General features: G+C 49.5%; 1 protein-coding gene across 1 annotated transcript in view; it reads left to right on the forward strand.

Annotated features, from left to right (window-relative positions):
• LOC114068193 (fibroblast growth factor 18-like) overlaps window positions 1-18,450 on the forward strand; it is a 34,183-nt gene that overhangs the window by 10,496 nt on the left and 5,237 nt on the right. The window contains exon 3 of the mRNA XM_027904112.1: window positions 18,184-18,364. Coding sequence (XP_027759913.1) covers window positions 18,184-18,364 — 181 coding nt within the window. The remainder of the gene's footprint in view (window positions 1-18,183; window positions 18,365-18,450) is intronic.

The following is an 18,450-nucleotide window of genomic DNA, read 5'->3' on the forward strand; positions in this document are numbered from 1 at the left end:
CCAAGGCTGCCAGAGCTGCAGGAGGGTTTGGACAACGCTCTGAGGGACAGGGTGGGATTGTTGGAGTGTTCTGGGGAGGGCCAGGGGTTGGACTTTGATGATCCTTATAGGTCTCTTCTAATTCAGAACATTCTATGATTTCTGGGCAATTTGTGCCAAGGCCTCATCACCCTCTAAGTAAAGAATTTCTTCCTAACAACTAATCTAAATATCTCCTCTTTTAGTTTAAAGCCATTCCCTCTTGCCTATAATAAATGAGAGCAGTCTGCCAGTGATGCAGAGGGCTCTGTGCTGTTTATGTTGAAAGAGTAGGTAATAGGAATTTAATTGCTGTTTAAATGTAGCAAACAAGAAAATGGAATTTATTTGCTCAGCTTTGATTTCTTTCTGGGAGCCTGATTTCCCCAGCGTGCACCATCACCCTGCGTGCCAGGAAGCTGAGCACCACCAGGTTAAGTCGCGGGGTTTCCCTTCTAAATGAGATGTGTGCTAACCCTGAGCTGGGCCAGGAAGGCTGAGCTGGCAGAGCTGCTCTGTGCTGGTGGTGGGCCTGGGTGGGTGGATATTCCCAGACCAAACAGGGAACTGGGCATGTCTGGGGCGAGGCACGGTGCCTCACAGCGTCCCGGAGCTGCAGGAACGGATGAGGCTGGTGCCTCAAAGAACGGGCTCCTGGGGAATCTCATGCCATAAGGTCTCACGTTTGCCCATGCCTGGCCTGAATTTCCCCCCAGAAGCATTTCTTCCCGCTGCTGGTGACGGGCAATGGATGGAGCAAAATGTGTGGGGCTCTCCCTGCTCCCCACGAGCCACAGCAGCCCAAACCTGAGCGATTTTAACGCTGCTTTCTTCCCCCTCCCCTCCATTTGAAATGTTTCAAAAGCAGATTTATTTTTCCAAAACTGTTGAGAATTGGTCCCTGAAAATAGGAAGCCTGCAATCTAAATGAATTAATACCAAATGGAACTTTTCCCTAACTCAACGAAGCAGAAAGATAAGAAATCCTATTTGTCTGGTGTTTGCAGTGTAAATATTTCCAGGCAGAAGCGTGGCTAACAGAGATGGGAACAAATCTTCTATTAGGAAATAAACCCTGCTTTTCTCTTCTGGCCCTAGGCTCACGTGTTTGTTAGATCGGATCCTGAAGGCAGATTGACAGTTTGGTTTGGATTAAAGTCAACACATGCTTTAATGCCATATTTTTGATAAGGCTCAATAGTAATCTGATTTTTTAAATTTTTTTTTTATGTGTGTGTGTGTGCTTTCTTTAATACATGAGCAGCAGAACTGTCCATTCTTGGGAATATTTTTGCAGTGAAGCCATTGAGGAATTTATTTCTGGAGGGGAGATGAGATTACTGGTGTTAAAAACTCTCAAAATCCCAAGTAAAGTTGAAATCCATTAACTGCAAGCTGTAAGCTTGACATGAGCTGGGCAAACTTCAAGCTTTTATTAACTGATCTGCAGTGTTTTATTTAAATACTTTTGGAAAGGCAGAGAGGAGGGCACTGGCTCACATAGGGGGACCAGAGCAGGTTCCTGTACTTTGCCACCAGCTCCAGCTCCCAGTTCTGATGGACAGGAGTGAAGATCCTCACTGTTTGTACCTGTACAGGCTTGTGAGCTCAGGTTTCTTCATGGGAATAACAGGCATTGCCACTGCCTGCTGGTTCCCTGGAGCATCTCCTGCAGCGTGTCCCAAGGTGGGCTTTTGGGTACCTCGACCCATTAGGTGTAAGTAGTTATTTATTTGTGCAGTACAGATTCACTCTGTTTTTAAATAGGCTTCACTCTCCAAAGCTGGTGCCTTTTGTCTTTGCTGTGTTCCCTAGAAAGGAAGAGGGGAAAAAAGGTCGAAAGAACAGGGAATGGGGGGAACCAAAGGAGAAGATTCTCTCCTCTCTGGCAGAGGAGGATTTGCTGGCTGCCTTTGAACCCTGTGCCTCAGCAGCTGTGTGCCTGGAAAGCTGTCTGCAAAGCTTTGTGTCTGTCCTTGCTGCAGGACACAGCAGTCTGTTGTGCCTAATGTTGTGCCCACCTCCATCTCTGATGCCAGTTGTGGAACCTTCCAAATGGGGTTATTTTAGAAGGGATGAAGCCAGTCCCAAAGTTTCCTTGGGAAACTTTGTTGCTTGAGGGTAACCGGTGCTGGCAGGACCTGTCGGGTGGTTCTGCAGGGCTAGAACCGGGCACTGGAGAAGCTCTGACTTGATGGTGATGCTGAAAACAACCAAGATACTTCTCCCAGCTGCGTATTAACTTCATAGAAAATGGAATTAATGAAGCTGAACGTCGCCTGGGTCTGCATTCATCCAAAGCTGCCTCCAGCAGCGGGTCGTGCCCAGCAAGGGGCTTAGGTGTGCTCTGTTGTGAGTGACAGAGCTCCTGGGACATGTGCCACGGGGTGTGGTCCTTGCTCCTCTGCAAGTTCCCTGTATCCATCGACGCTGGGTGAGTCGCAGACCTCCAGCCCCAAGCGGAAAATGTGTGTTTGCACAATTAGCGTGGCCCCTTCCTTCCCTGGGAGCAGAATGGTTTATTGATTTCTGTGGCCCGCTCACCCCCACCTATTCAGCAATAATGACCCTTCCACCCCAACTCTAAATCATCTCAGCCTGCCTTGCCCGTAAGCCCTCTAATCTTTTTGAGTTGTTGTTGGTATTTATGCTCGTGGAGGTTTATGATCTGTCGGCGCTGGCTGCTGAAATGCTTTATTTATCCATAGGCTGGGCCACACAGGGAGCGTCCTTATTCTGGTATCATGTTCAGGATGCTGTAGTTAAGGGTTGTGTCAGCACTTCCATGCACAAACCTTGTTATTCAGGGGTTTTGAAATTCTGTGGAAAAGAAAACCAGCGACCTGGCACGGCAAGGGGAGTCTCAGAGGCATTTACATGAAAGCCCAACAACCCACTGCCCATTTAGGGATTATTAGACGGGCAACCTCTTTCCCCGAGGAAAACAGCCAAAAACATCCTCCTCCTTTGGGTTGATTTTTTTTTGTGAAAAGAAAACCCTCTTTTGTGTGCTTGCGTTGGGGTCGGATGGGGAGAACGCAGCGAGGCAGGACACTGGCTGGGATCCTCTCCGGGTACTTAAAAACTAACCCTCCGGGGGAGGGGCACGGAGCTGCCTCCTCCTCCTCCTCCTCCTCCTCGGAACACGCCGGGTGTGCCGGGGCTGGGGAGGAGCTGCTCTCTGCACCCCCTGCGTCCAGCCCTCGGAACAGTAGGTGATGGGGGTTTGTAAATGTGATTTATTGCCTGTTAGTGCAGGAGCTTGTGGGCTTATAAATTACTCGGAGATTTCTTGATAATAGAGGGAGCGTGGTATAAACAGGAGAGATAATAGGGCTTGAGAATGTATTTCAAAGCACTTTCGGGGAAGGAGAAATTCCGTGGCTGCTGGCAGGTATGGGGAGATCCCGGCTGTGCTGGAGGAAGAGCCTTTACAGAACAACCCAGGCAGGGTATTTTTTATTGCTCCCTCTGAATGCTGATGGGTTTTGTGGTGCTCCATGGAGCAGCCTGCAGCAGAGCTGACAACTCAGAGCGAAAATGCTCATCAAGCCCGTTGGCCCAGGACAGCAGGCTGGGGCTGACACTGAGGGTAACTCGTGTGAGCAGAACTGATCAGTCCACAAGGAGGAGCAGGCACAGGTTGCCCAGAGAAGCTGTGGCTGCCTTATCCCTGGAAGTGTCCAAGGCCAGGTTGGGCGGGGCTTGGAGCAACCTGGGCTGGTGGAAGGTGTCCCTGCCCATGGCAGGGGTGGGACTGCACGATCTTGAAGGTCCCTTCCCACCCAGGCCATTCTGTGATTCCTCAAGTAGGGGACACTGTGGCAGCAGGGTTTCCACAGAGGGAAACCAGAAGCACCAAATAGATGCTCGACCCTTTTGTTAGCAGGTACCAAGCTGGTGTGACTGGCAGCCCTCAGCTGCTGCTCCAAAGCCATTTTTCTCATCTCTGGGATGGTGCCAGCAAGTCTTGCAGGACGGTGCCAACGTGTAGAGCAGGCTGAGAGCAGCAGCAATGGGACAGGAGTATGGTTCTGGGGAGGGCAGTGGTGAACTGGGAGATGCAGGAGCACATCTCAAATGTGCCTTGGGTTTAGGTCTCTTCAGTGCTCACTCCCCTCTCAGTTTGCTATGGCCACCTTTGGCAGGGGCAGGAGGGAAAGGGTTGGCAGCTTCTCTGCAGGCTTGCAAGAGCTCCAGGCTTGGTGAGGAGCATCTTGGGTGCCAGTGCTGGAACAGAGATGGTTCCCATCTCTTCTTTTTCCCTTTAAGCTTTTGGAGCCGCCCATACATTTTGTTCACAGAACACAAACATTTTTGGACATCTTGGTTTTACGTCGGGGATGTTTTCAGTGTGAAGTTGTGCTTTCTGATCACTGCAGGAAGTTCTGCATCTCAGACCATGTTTACAGGTAGGGCCACCCTGGGGAAATGATAGGAAATTGAAAAGATTGTTAATGATGACTATAATTGATTGAGTTTTGCTAAATAGAACTGGGTCTTCCGAGGTAAATTGATTTGAATGGATTTATTTAAGGCACATAGCTCATTTACAAATGGAAGTTGGTTCTGTCCCCCTCCTTTGTCAGCAAGGCTCCCATGGGGTTCATCTGGGGTTCATGGAACATCCAGAGAGCTCCATCCGTCCTTACAGTTCATGAAATAAGTTTTGCAAGGCAAGCAAAGCATAAAGGAAGAAAATATCTCTGTTGCAGAGACAAAGGAAATCTTGCATCTTATGTTTCAAATAACTGATCAAATTACTAATCAAAATAACCTCTGAAAAGCCCTGTTCCAGAAATAGCTTGCAAGACCTGTATGGAGAAAGACATTTCTCATGTGCACAGGCAGGGAGCAGCTCTAATATTGGAAGTGCTTGGTCACAGTAACTTCAGAAGAGAAAGGGGAAACAATGAAACTTCTCAGCAATATGTCAGCAAAGTGGGCAACTGCAATGGGGAAAAGATGCTTGAAGGACAAGGGGCAGCTCATCTCCAAGGCAGTCACTTCACAAATCGCCATTTGGTTTCAGGTAATTTGCTGGCCTGCTCCACTCTTCACCCTGACTGCTCTTCCTCAACACTGGTGCCCCACGACCTTGCCTTTAAGAAGCCCCAGTGTGTTCTGGGAGCTCCAGTGGCTTGTTCCTGGGAATTGTTCTGCTGCTGGATTGTGCTGTGCTGTTGTCCCCATTCCCTTCCCTCTCCTGCTCAGGAGCCTCCAGTGTCATTTCCACAGCAGTGCTGGCCACCCCTTGGCCCCTGCAGTTACAGGGCAGGTGGATCTTATGTCATCTCTGTCCCCTTTCTGAAAATGTTGGGGTTTGGTACAGCTGTGTACTTTGCTCTTTTAAAAAGCAAGGGTTGTGCCCCAGGCTTTTGTAACAGTATCTGAAGTCAGAGCTTACCTAATTGTCAATTTGGATATGGTGGGTGATGTCCAAGGACAGAGAATGTGTCATTACATACTGCCAGCATCCTTGACTCATGGGAAATGGAGGAAAAGAGCTGCCCACTGGTGGTTGGTATTTTATTGGGTTTTTAGACCCGAGGAGAAGTCACTGTGTCTCTGAATCATAGCTTGAAGTGTGCAGAGATCTTCACATCCAACTCTTTTTCCCGTTTTGACTCTAAAGGCCTAAAAGCTCTCTGGATCAGCCTGGGGAAGGGCAGGTCTACAGGGCAGCACCAGCCCTGCTCTCACAGGCTTTGTTTCACTAGGTCAGCATGGAGAACCCAGAGAACCCATCCCCAAGCTGGGCATTTCCCCCCTGCATGTTGGAATTAAGCCCTTAAAGTGAGATCAGCCCAGAGAGACTTTTCCCCCTCAGTATCTAATAGTAGTAGGCTGGTGTTGAGGAGACCTGTAGCCATGGAGGCTGCTGTGTATTTCCCAGTTTCCAGTGGTCATTTGGTAGTTTCTGTAACATGGGTTTGATACTTGCCCTGATCCTTCAGAGCAGTGCTGTTGGAAACGGTGGGATTGAAAAAGCAGCTTGGATGAATGATGGAGAAGATAAACCTAGAGTGCAGTAGAGGAGGGTTCAGTCTATAGGAGGGATTTTGAGTCTCGAACAGCTAATGTCAGCCATCCTAGCAGCAGGCATGAAAAGATGGAGACAGACCAATGGGGGTGAAGCAGGGCAGAAGTGAGGTACCAGCAGCACAAGCGTTCCCAGCTGAGTGACTCCTGCAATTTCAGTAAATCCCCTGAATGACCTCCAGTTATTGTTAGATGGATTAACCTCCCTGTCCTTGGGCACAACCATTTTCTTATATTCCAGCACTGTGTAGAGGCTGCCAAATCATGGGATGAGTGAGCAGGGACGTCTGAGGAGGTCCCTCTCCTTGGCATCATTCCCACAGAGGGTCACTGGGTGTTATCTTGCCAGAATGAGCAGGACTGGGACCAACTGGAGCTTAGTAAAAGATTTTCCAGAGAGGAAATATGATAGAGGAAAAGTGGTCTGGGATAATTCAATCAAGTCCCCAGGCATCTCTGCTGAATAAGCTGTGGGCTTTAGGAGAAGCCACCTGTCATGTGAGGTCAGTGCTGGGGAGCTGCTGTGGGGACACTTGTTAGCCACACCTCTGATCTCTTTGCAAATGCAGTGCAAAAAGGTATTTTGGGAATCCTGCCCTGAACTGGTGTGCACTGCTCGGCAGTTGCCGGGTTTTACCCTAGAGGGAGTTGCTTTTCTGCAGTGGGAGCAGGGATCTGTGTGTTCCTTGGAGGATGTCAGGGGTCCGGGATGAACGGAGCTCCCAGGATAAGTATCGGATCTGCTGCCGTGCTGCCCCTGCAAATGTTTATTCTATTTTGGGGAGGCTGGTCTCTGATGATATTCCTTCTCCTTCTGATGGCAGTGTTTTCCTGAGTATCCTTTGGGTTTTCCATGTCTTGTGCTTTTGCCCCTGCTTTTGTGGAGGCCTTGGCTGTACTGGTATCGAGCAGGGGAGCAGACGTCACCTTGAACCTGGCAGGCCTGTGCTTTAAACTGGCATTTTAAACTCTCATGGCAAATGACTCTGCCTTTTTCCAGGGTTTGGAAAACCCCTAACAGGTTTCAGGGGAGTGGGCTTGGGGTTTCCACTCGTCCCTGCTGCCGTGGCCAAACGGGTTTGCAGCTGGAGCATCTGCCCTGGCAAGAGGTTGCCGCTGGTGGAGGGAGGGGGAGAAAAGACCAAGAGTGCTTTGAACCTGGCAGGTTTGTCAGCAGTTGGGCTCAGGTCTCGTTTGAAGAGACAGACAAATTGCTGGTAGGTATTTTTAGTGGGGTGCTGCAGCTTTTGTTCCAGGAGCACCCTGCTGGGAGCACTGGCCTGGTCTCCACTGCAGCCCCACCTGCCAAGCCAGGCTCCTCCACGGAGTGTGAAACGGGGCGAGGAGCGGAGGGCGCCGGGCATGGACCGTGTGCTCAGCCAGCAGCACCTCAGGGTGGGAGACAGACCCTCACCCTTCTTTCTCACCTTTGCAGAGCTCCCAGTGCCTTGGGCAAAGGCTTTTAAGTCATGTAGGAGCGAGTTGGCTGCTGGGTCTGCTGCGAAAGGGGTGGGTGATGCTCACAGGGCGCTGCTGCTGCACCAGGGACCGCGTTCACTCTTCGTGTGTTTTGGGCTGGTGAGACCTAATGGTTTTCTTTCAAGGTTTTATTTCTTGAATGCCTCTTTCAACTGCTTGAAACCACTGGCTGACAACTCTTTGCAACAGACTGAATGGCAGAATGGGTTTAATTCCTGCATATCAGGGCAGTTTGTTTCAGCAAGAAGAGAAAGTTGTTGTTGTGTTAAGGTAGCAGAGGCAGTTGTAGCATGCCAAGTTCCCTGATCCACTGTCTCACAGGGGCTGATTGGGGTGGTTCTGAAAAGCCTGTTGCAGATTTCTTTGCAGTGACACTCAAGCTGTGAGGAGGGATGTGGGCATGAAACCACTTCTGAGAAATGTGTGTGTCCTGGTGTGAGCAGCGAGGGGTGGTGGCAGCAGCACAGTCTGAAGGATGTTGCCACTGACCAGCAGAGCGAATGAATAGGGAAACTTGCCCCTGAGCAGAGGGTGCACCCTGTGGGAGGTGTGGCAGGAGGAGGGGGAATAGTTTTGCCCTCACTGAACTTGAGAGTGTTGGAAATGACGGTGGTGAAGTGGCAGCAATGGGAGCTTGGCCCCTCCCCAGCAAAACCACCTGGGAGAAACCACAGCAGATCTCAACCATAGAGGGGGATGTTTTGGAGAGCTTAGGGCTGAGGAAGCAGTGATTTTTGTAGACCAGGACTGTGAGAGCTGTTGGGAGTGTTAACTAATCAGCCAGAGCCAATCCTGTCTTTTCTGCATGGGCTATGTGTCTCGGAGTGGGTTTGATCTTCGTGGTAGGATGTGCCAGGGAGGTTTAGGGTGGATCTCAGGAGAAGCTTCTTCCCCCAGAGGGTGGTTGGCACTGAACAGGCTCCCCAGGGCAGTGGGCACAGCCCCAAGGCTGCCAGAGCTCCAGGAGGGGTTGGACAACACTCTCAGGCATTGCTGGGGTGTCTGCAGGGCTGGGAGTTGGACTCAATGATCCTTGTGGGTCCCTTCCAGGTCTGGGCATTCTATGGTTCTGTGTCCAGAGCAGTGCACAAGCAGGGAGGTCTCAGAGCTGTGGAGGTGTGAGGGTTTCTGCTGGCACCAAGGCTTGGGTTGCCATGATCAGACACTGCCCAGGTCCAAGCCAGGCAGGTACAAGGAAATGCTCTCCAGGGAATACCTGGCACCAAAGGGATGAGACCTGAGAGGGTGATTGCACTGGGAGATGGCAGGTGGGGCAGTGCCTGGAACGTGGGGGCTTCACCCTGTCCCTGGATGGCTCTGCCAAGGTCTAAGGTGAGTGACAGAGTTAAACAAACAGTTGGATGATACTAGTCCAACTTATTGCTATGTTTCTTCCAATTAAAAAAAACAAAACAAAACAAAAAACAACAGTGCAGTAGTAAATAAGAATGTTGTACATTTTGGAAAACTGGGTGCTGAACATGGGAACAAATTTGGAGCCCTGGAACCCAGCCTGTCCAACTTCTATCTGGCGAGTTTGACAGCTCCAGCATTAACACTTGCAAGCTCCAGTAGCCCAGGCTGCACAAAGCTGCCCCATGGAAGCCTGAGGTGACCTCATGAAACCACCATGGAAATTTAATGGATTTCAGTAAGCTCGGGAGGAAGCTCTTTGTTGAGCTGTTTGTTTGATTTTAATATCCTCTAATTTTCCTCCTGCTTATCTCTTGAAACTCTTGTTCTTATTGTTCTGGAATCAGCAACCTGTTTCCCAAAGACACAGTTTGCTAAGATGCGGTTGGATTCTTTTTCAGATGAAAAGCAGTGGATTTTGTGGGAGGGAGTTGTAGCACTCAAGCAGAGCTGAACTGCTTTGCACCCACGTGGGCCCTGAGTTTCCCTGCACACAGGTGTCTCCTCATGAGACAAAACCACCTGAATAAGCACAATTTTGAGTCAGGATCTGTCATATCACTGATATCAGAGATGTCCTATGAGACCACAGGGCTGGACATTTTAAAGCTCTGTCGTGGTCTTGTTCGGGAATCCTGGATGGGACAACCAGAGCCACTTGACAAACCTGCATTTCAGCATGTCCATCTCCCACACGGAGCATCTCCGTTCTCCCCTGAGGACCTCGCTTGACAGGCCAAGGCTCAGAGCTGCAGAACTGAGCACCTGCAGATCCCTTTGGGTCCATGGGGACCTGCAGCGACCCTCTGAAATGATCCTGGGGGAGGGGAGGTGCCAAAGCTGGCGTGGCCACGTCTGTGTGGTGTCAGGCCGGTGCCCTCCCTCCTCCCTCGCGAGCCCTGGGCAGCAGCTCTGGGAGGCAGCACGTTGCCAGTCGCAGTGGAAGTCAGAAGGACCACCCAGTTCTGATAAGGGCAATTTAGAAAGGAAGGGGAAGATTGTGAAAAGAGGGGCAAAGAGGCACAAAGGGAAGGAAAAAAAAAAACCACCCCACTGCCGAACAAAACTGAAGATCAAGACTGGTGTTAAACACACTGCCTGCGAGGGAGGTCTCACCGTGCCTTTTCTAATCTAGAGCCAGCCAGGATTGTATTAACAGCTTCAACGCCATGGAACAAATTAATCCCTGATGTAATTGAAATCGGTGAGGTCTCACAATAGGTGAGTTTGACCCAGTGGGATAGAAATAGAACAAGTATTGGAATGAAGGAGTGAAACGAAGTCACACTGTTCAGCCATTGGTATTTCATTCCTAGAAACAAAGGCCAGACAAATGCAGAGAATACATGGCTCTGCTGGGCATGGTTGAAAGCTGCTCAATAATATCAAGCTTTGAAGGGATATTTCTATGTGGAGAGGAAGTATATAGCGGAGATGTAACAAGCATTAAAAAAGAAAGAAAGACAAAGAAAGAAAGGAAGAAAGAAAAAGCCCTGCTTGCTCCTTGCCTGACGGATTGCTGTGGTAAAATAATACCAGCCCTTAACTAAACAATAAAAAAAAAAAAAAAAATAAAAAAGGATATATCTCAACTGGAGAAAATAGTAAAAAGACTTAAGGTTTGAATTGTATTTCTGGAGACTGAAAACTGTTGAGAGGTCGTGGCAAGTGGTGGTGTCCTGCAGATCTCCCTCAGCTGAGATGCACGGGGTTGGTTTGCTTTGGTCGGCACAGGTAGCAGGAACTGCTCCCAGCTGGGAAAGAGCTGCCTTTGGGTGCTGGGAGGTGGCTCTGCCTTGGCCCCTTTGGTGCTGCTGCAGCACAGCACAGGTGCCAGAGGGTGGGCTGGGTCCTTGGGGCTGCTGAGCTGCTGCTGCTCGTGGGGATGGCATTAATAATGTGACCTGGGGGCTGCTGGCAGGGACCTGGCTCTGAGTCGGTGACAACAGGCAGGTGGAGATGGGGAGGGTGGGGGTGGTGGGGCTGTTTGAGAGCTGCACTGCAGCACTGGGGCAGTGCTCTGGTGCCAGGCTGTGCAGCATGGGCAGCGCTGGCTGGACAGCTGGGGTTCTAAAAGCCATTAATCGAGGCTGAAATCCTGCTCCTCCTCAGAATTAACCATTTCCCAGGGTGGAGCAAGTTTAAAATGTCACCATCTCACCAATGGTGCATTTTCACAGCTCTGGCTGTGGCTCACTCCATCACTAAAAGGGGAAAGTTGCTTTTCTTGAAGGTGGCATCATCTTTCTCTAGAAAACGGTCAAATACTAACTGATGGGCCATAAAACATTCATTTCCTCAAACTCTCAGGTTCCAGTTTTTTGGCACTCCATCCTGCCTTCCTCCTGATTTCATACCAGGTTCAGTAACGCTGTGTCTGCCACCTGAAGGTGGATGGATGTGTTGCTTTAGCAGTGATCCATGGCTTGGACAGCTGGTGGGGTCTCAGGAGCTGCTGGGGAGTGTGGCTGAGCAATAGCTGTCTTTCTCAGAGGCTGTGTGTTCTGGGAAGAACAGAGGTCTGACACTACCTACGGAGATTTAATCCGCCTCTGAATGCAGCAGGCAGCTCTCTGGAGGAGAAGCTTCGCTTGCAGAGCAGCTTTTGGATCCAAGTATGTGTCACCTCACTGAGTTGTATGTCCCCTTTTCCAAGCCCTGGAAACATCTTCCCTTTGGTTCTCGTTTAACATTTCTAAATCCAGAGGGACAGGCAGGCTCGACCCCCTCATCATCCCATTTCCTTCTCCTTTCCAGCTCCATCCCTACATGCACTTCAGTTAAGAGTGTACTGAACAAAGAGCAAACTGCCTTGAATTTCACATACCTGAAAACACTCAAGTCAAAGCAATGAGGGGCTCAGTTCCAGAGCGTATCTGTGCAGGAGCAGGGAGAGCTCTGGGTTTTTCACCGTGATGGGCCAACATCTCCTGCATGGGCCCATGCCAAGGGAGAGTTGGCACCCGTCCTCTTTGCAGGCAGGAGCCCCTCTGTGAGGGGGAGAGGTGGAGGTGGTCTCTTCTTGGCTTTCTTCATGCATGGTGAAATGGAGATTGGGAAGAGAGCAGAGAAGGGGAGCAGCCTGAACGCACTGCAAGGAGAAGCACAAGGGGCAAAAGTATTATTCAAGCTAAAGGACATGGTACTAAAAGTGTGGTGGTTTAGGAATGATACTCCCCAGTTTGGTTCTCCCACTGAGACCCTCCAAACCCCACTGCTGCTTGCTCCTCCTCCCCCTCCTTCATACCCATCCTACTCCTCCTTCATACCCCTCCTGCCCCTGTGTGTGGCCAGAGACGAGAACTGGAGGCACAAAAGGTTGAGATAAGACCGACTTACTGGGAACAGCAACGAGATAAGAAAAATGACCAGTAACAATATGAACAACAAAAGTGCACGAAAGAGAAAGTGACTCACACGCAAACTGCTCACCAGCCTCACTAACACAACCACAGCTGGTACCCAACCCCTGCCCCTGGAAGGACCCCCTTCTCCTCAGAAGAGACTCTTCCTCCTGCCCCTGCCAATGATATCAGGTGGTATACCCTAATGTTTTTGTCCTGGCCACGCCCCCCTCAGCCACACCCCATCCCCCAAAAAACGTAACCCTGCCCTGGCTGGAACCAGGACAAAGAGTAGACAGATGTAAACTGGAGGTAAATATACAAGGTAGAAAATGAAGGCAGATAATATTAGTGAAGTGTTTCTGAAACAGCCTTCTAAGGAATCAAAGACAAAAAAGGTCCATGACTCAATTTGTGAACAATCTGTAAAGTGGTACAGCTCTTGTGGAGTGAGGTCTTTTGGCCTCTGGGGTTTTTAATAGGACATTCACGCGTGTCCAATGAAATCTTTTTTTCTCGCCAAAAAGAAAAATCATTTGCTTTCTAAGAAAAAATAATTTTTCCACGGGTGGCAGGGGGAAGCAAACACCAGAGCAAATCTCTAAGTTCTGGTTTTTTGCAAGGCTTAGCTGCGTTTGTGCAGTTCTGGAACTCTTGTGCCGTAGCCTCTCTCCCGTTGAATGCTCAGAGCTTCACTCCAAAGTGTCCTCTCCCTTCACTCTGCTTTCCTGCTGCATATCTGAATGTGGAGCTGCTTGGCATTAAATGAATTTCCCAATGTGCTTTGAAGCCCAAAGAAGTGACTACTTCTACATCCACTTCTGCCTGGCTCTGAGCTAGGCTCTGTAACACAGAGGTAACAATGCCTTGGCTATGGATTGAACTTTGCAGTTAAGTGGAGGAAAAAGCAGCAAATAAGGATTGCATTGTGTTTGATCGTATGCTGAGGATGGCTGACATGGTGAGCTAGCAAATCCTTCTGTAATTGGCATACAGGAATTTTGCCAAAGTCATGGAAGCAAAGTGGTTTGTTGCTTGCCTTTGAGGACTTGAGAAAGATCTGTCTTGGATATCCTCTTGTTGACCTTATCAGGTTAACTTTCATGTCTTTAGAAGGTCATGGAGAAAATCATTAATATTGGGTTGATTTGATGGCTGAAAGGTAATAAGTATTTCCTGCTTATCAGATGGGGTTTGAGAGGCCTTTGAGTAGCGTGATTTGTTTATCTTTTGCAATCGGTACAGCCCTCAGCAAGAGGGATTTTGTATTCCTGGTTCAGCTGGGGGAATGACAAATGGTTTGCTCTCTGTTGAGGCTTGGAGGCTCCACAGCATAAATAGCAAAAACATCAGGAAATTCTGAAGTCCAGCTCCCAGCTAACTTGGCCATGCTGTGGGCCTTGGACATCTCATGCTGTAATGCTTTATGACAAGAACAACAACAGATTAACATCCCCTGTTACTGGAAGGCTCAAAATAGAAAACCCGAAGTGCGTGGAGGTTGATTGGGTGGAAAGCCAAATCCTGTGAACGTGGCTTGGCACAGTGGGGATTTCATTGACCTTGGCGGGGCTGGGCTTGCTCTCTGTTCACAACAAGGCATGTGTGAGTGCAGAGATGGGGCACAGCCTGTGCAGGACTGACACCGCCGTGCCGCTGTCGGAGGCTTTTCTGGCATTTTCGTGTGGTGAAACCTCAGGCGGCATCAGCAGAACGGTCTTTCTCTCACTCTGCATCCGGGATTTAACAGATAGGGGAGTCATCCCTTAAGCCGAAGGATTGTTGTAAAGCCATTTAAAATGAAACCACTCGTTGAGTAAGGATCATTCGGCAAAAAAATCGCTTGAAAATCTCCCACTGCGGACTCGCTGAAGACAGACGTCGTTTCTGCTTCCAGTGGCTGTTTGGAAAGGAGGTAGGACCGAATCTCCTACCTTGAATGACTGGGCAAGTACAACAGAGGAGGCAGAGCCGCTTCTTTTCAGGTGTGAGGCATTTCTGATGCATCTCAGTGGCTTGAGGTGATGGTTGTTTCTTAAAGGAATGCTTTTTTATTCCCTTGCATAAGCTCTATATTGCCAAGTGTGTTTTTTAGGATCTCTTTGTAGCTGTATGTTGTCACTGAAAGGTGCAGTGACAAATAACTAATAAATGGATAAGGAACTGATGGAAAAGAGAAAGAGAGTAAGAGTGAAAATTAAACCACATTTGATGCTCTGATTTAACGACTAGGATTTTGCAGATTATAAATTGTTGCCAAAGAATGAGATGGAGTTATATGAAACCACTATCCTGAGATGCTGAAGTTGTTGTGCGTAGACAGAGGCCCATGCCGGTTAGATGGATGCAAACCAGACCATAATACAACCCCAAATCCCACCAAAATGCTGGGGGAGTCCTGTCCCCTGTCCCTGGAGAATGTCCCACAGGGCATGGTGCTAGTCAGGAGGCAGAAGGTGCAAGCAGCTGTTCACTTCAGAGATCTGTTGTGTGGAGCTCTGGGTCCAGAGTCTGTGGGTTTTGCTGCCTACTGCGTGGACATGTGGATGATCAGATTGAAAGGCCAAAAAAAGATGGTGGTCCCATTGTGTGTGATATCTTTATATGAAGTAACAGCATATCAATAGTGAAAAAAAAAAAAAGGAAAAAAAAAATCCTTTTGCTTTGGTGAACAAGAATGAAAGCCCTTAAGTTTAAGGGACTTACAGACATTTCTGCATTCATTTTTGTGATTGTTATGGAAATGTATTTGGGGGTGGGTGTACTTGGTTTTAGGTGACCTTCTTGGCTGAGTGTTGGTGATTGGTTGCTAAAGGAGACATATGTTCCTAATTTTTTTGAGATTTAGGGAAGAGAGTCTCTCTTATGGCGTATATATAACTGGACCTTTTTCTCTCAGAGAAGTTTGCTGTTTGAAGGACTGTGCTCTGCAGGGCAGGGGTCCTGTGAGAGTGGATTTCAGCAATGATCAAATTGGTTTTATCTCATGAAATTGACACTGCATGAAATTTTGTTTTCGGGTATTGGTGCTTTCTGCTGCAGGCCAGATGCAGCCCAGGCTGGCACAGCTAATTCCCCTTGGCCACAGTCCAGCAGAGCATCCTGTTTCCACAGAGTGGTTAAGCATGAGCTTATCTTTAAGCAGGCAGCTAAATCCGTGTGGTTTCACTGCTGCTCTGGACCACAGTGTCTTGGCCAGGGGACAGGTCAGCTGCAAGGGGAACCTGTAGTGCATTCCTCTTCCAGGATGTCTTTTGCCTGGGCCTGTTGCTGGAGAAGTGGTGGACTGATACACTCTTGGGCTGACTGCATTTCGGGGGTCGGTGTCACCTGCTGATCCCTGCACGAGGCTGCTGCTGGGCTGTGGGTCGTGCCAGCCACGTCCTTGGCTCGGGGAGGAGGAGATGTCCTCCCCCTGTGCCTGCCACGTGGCCTTCTTGCAGAGCTGAACGAGCTGATCTCAGGCAGGACAGCGGTGACAAACGTGCGTGGGAGTGTTGGAGACGTGTTTGGGGCTGAGCACAGCGCGGGACGCTCCGTGGGTGCTGCCGAGTCCACCCAGGCACTGCAGCTGCGGGCTGGGGCCTCTGCAGTGGGAGTGCTCCCGAGACGATTAGGAGAGAATTAAAACATGTTTTGGAAAACAGATTGCCTCTTCTGTTGGGAGTTTCTGAGAAAGCAAAGCAGCGTGCCCTTCCCCCCGCTTCAGATCCCACCTGTTTTGGTTTTTTTCCTAGAAAAATGTGAAATTCATTAACATGTGGTGAAAGCAATGTAACGACGTCATCTTGATTTAAAATCTGTTTTAAATCTTCAAATGGTGGAGCCAGAATTTTAACTGCAAATAGTCTTGCTTTGTGGGCATGAGGCAGACTGTCAGCATGATTGGAACATCTCTGGGCTTGGTAGTTTAGCATCCTTTGCAACAATGGCATTTGAACAGAAAGCAAGAAGAGACATAGGAAGGAAAAAAAAAAAGACATTAATATTATTTCTGTCAAAAGCCAAGTCCTTCTTGCTGTGGGGCCTGGAGAGAGCAGAGTGAGCAGAGCCCAGCTCCACGCTGAAAGAGCTCTGTCAGCATCCCACTGTGCCACCCTGCCGTGCCCTCTGGCAGGTGCCACGGCTGCTTCTCCTCTCACACCCTCAGCACTGGGTCACAGCTTCTGGCTGTGCTATTTTCTGAGAGTGGGAAACGTTGTAACCCTTGTATGTCACTCCTGTCATCTCCACGAATGTCTGTTGAGACCCGGCATCATCCTGAGCCGCCCTTTGCCCAGCCTGTGCCCACACCTTCAGCTCCCTATAGGCTTCTGACAGCAAAACAAGAGAGTTAAATCACTTTCCCTCCAAAAATTCAAACAGCAGAACCCCAGCATTTAATAATGGCACCAAAGGCAATCCTGCAGCATCGCTGGGAACCTCATTGCTGTGGCCACTGTGCTGACCGTGGTGTTTTGGCTCAGGTTGCTCAGTGAAGGTCTGGTGCTGAGCAGCACTGCTGGCCTCAAGTTTTCCTCCCACTACAGGCCTGGTTGTCCCCTTGATAACTGAACAGTTCTTTTGAGGTACTGACTTTCAGGGAGTGTGTGACTTCGAGGCATTTGCTGGTATGAGATGATACATGCAGGAGGCTGAAGTGGGGCTGTTTTCTGTGTCGTGGCCACTTGCTCTTATGTGTTTTAGTCTGGAATGGGAATGCTCCCTCCCCACACTGATACATTAGAACACTGTTGCTTGCAGGCCAATAGGAGGACAAGAGTCCCATGTTTCTAAATGATTTATTGTCCTGTGATGGGAGGCTGGTACCAAAATGTTGTCCCTCTGTGAGTTTGGAGTGGGCAGCGTGGATGTGATGGTGCAGATGCTCCACAGATCACAGATGGACAAATCATGGAGTGATTTTTGGGCTTTGCTACTGTTTGGGTGTGAAGTGCTTTAGGGTGCATGCTGCCCAGGCTCCCCTTTGGGAGGGCACCTTGAGAATGTCTGTGCTGTCAGGTACTCGGGCCTTGGGCACGTCAGGACGACTCATGGAAGCAAAAGTGGGAATCCTGTTTTGGTGGTTTTTGAGAATAGTTAAGATAGGAAACGAAACAAAAAGTTTCTGGTAATATTTTAAGGCTGTACTGAACAAAGGTTAACTTACTGCATTGGCCAGAAGAGACAGATGAGGTGGCTGAGGCAATCACACCCCTGCTGATCATGGTGTGCAGTGGAACATGGTTCTCACCACTCCTTGTGATCTCTCCCCAAGCCATGGCCATGTTGAGGTGGACAGAAATGCATCTACAGATGGTCACCAGCGAGCTGGCTTCACTGCAGGGCAGAGCTGGTGAAACAGTTAAGTTGAAGAGTGCCTGTGACGCTTTTTGTGTAGTAGATTTCACACCTGTGCAAAGCTCAAGCCCAGTCTGCTAAGGGCAGCACAGATAGTTTTTTCCCTTGAGTTCTCCCTGCAGTTAATCTGGGGAATCAGTGCAGATGCTGAAGGTGATGCACCAAATCCCTGAGACGGGGTTGTCCATCCCCATTCTCCCGTGTAACCTGGTAAAGGGTTTGCATGTACAGTGGAGAGCCTAATTTACGGCCAGCGTGGCTGACCAGGATTAAACCAGTGCAGGGCCAGGCAGAAGTTTTCATTCAAAAAAAAACCCCCGGTTTGATTGTAAAACCCCAAGTTTGGTTTCGTGTTGAGAGCCAGCCCTGGGTAGGGTTACACGCTGAGTGCCGGGTGCCGTGGCCGCAGCTGTCGAGGGAAGGGCAGCCAAATCTGCGTCCTCCGGCACCACGTGCCCCTTGGCAGGTTGGTGTGCAGCCCTGTCCAAGAGGCTGGTTGTGTTCATGGTGTGTTCTGTTCTCTCTCCCGCCTCCCCATCCCTCTCAGATGTTTGCTGCCGAGGAGAATGTGGATTTTCGGATACACGTGGAGAACCAGACGCGAGCGAGGGACGATGTGAGCAGGAAGCAGCTTCGGCTCTATCAGCTCTACAGCAGGACAAGCGGGAAGCACATCCAAGTGCTCGGCAGGAGGATCAGTGCCAAAGGAGAAGATGGAGATAAATATGGTAAGAATAGTTACTCTCATCCCCCAGAGTGCAGGTCAAAGGCTTTAATCCGGTATGTTGTGCGAAGAACCTCTTGAGAGGAAAAC

This window comes from Empidonax traillii, unplaced genomic scaffold (genome assembly GCF_003031625.1).
Source record: "Empidonax traillii isolate 1590-97213 ecotype Southwest subspecies unplaced genomic scaffold, ASM303162v1 scaffold1014:size492293, whole genome shotgun sequence".
Taxonomy (NCBI): domain Eukaryota; kingdom Metazoa; phylum Chordata; class Aves; order Passeriformes; family Tyrannidae; genus Empidonax; species Empidonax traillii.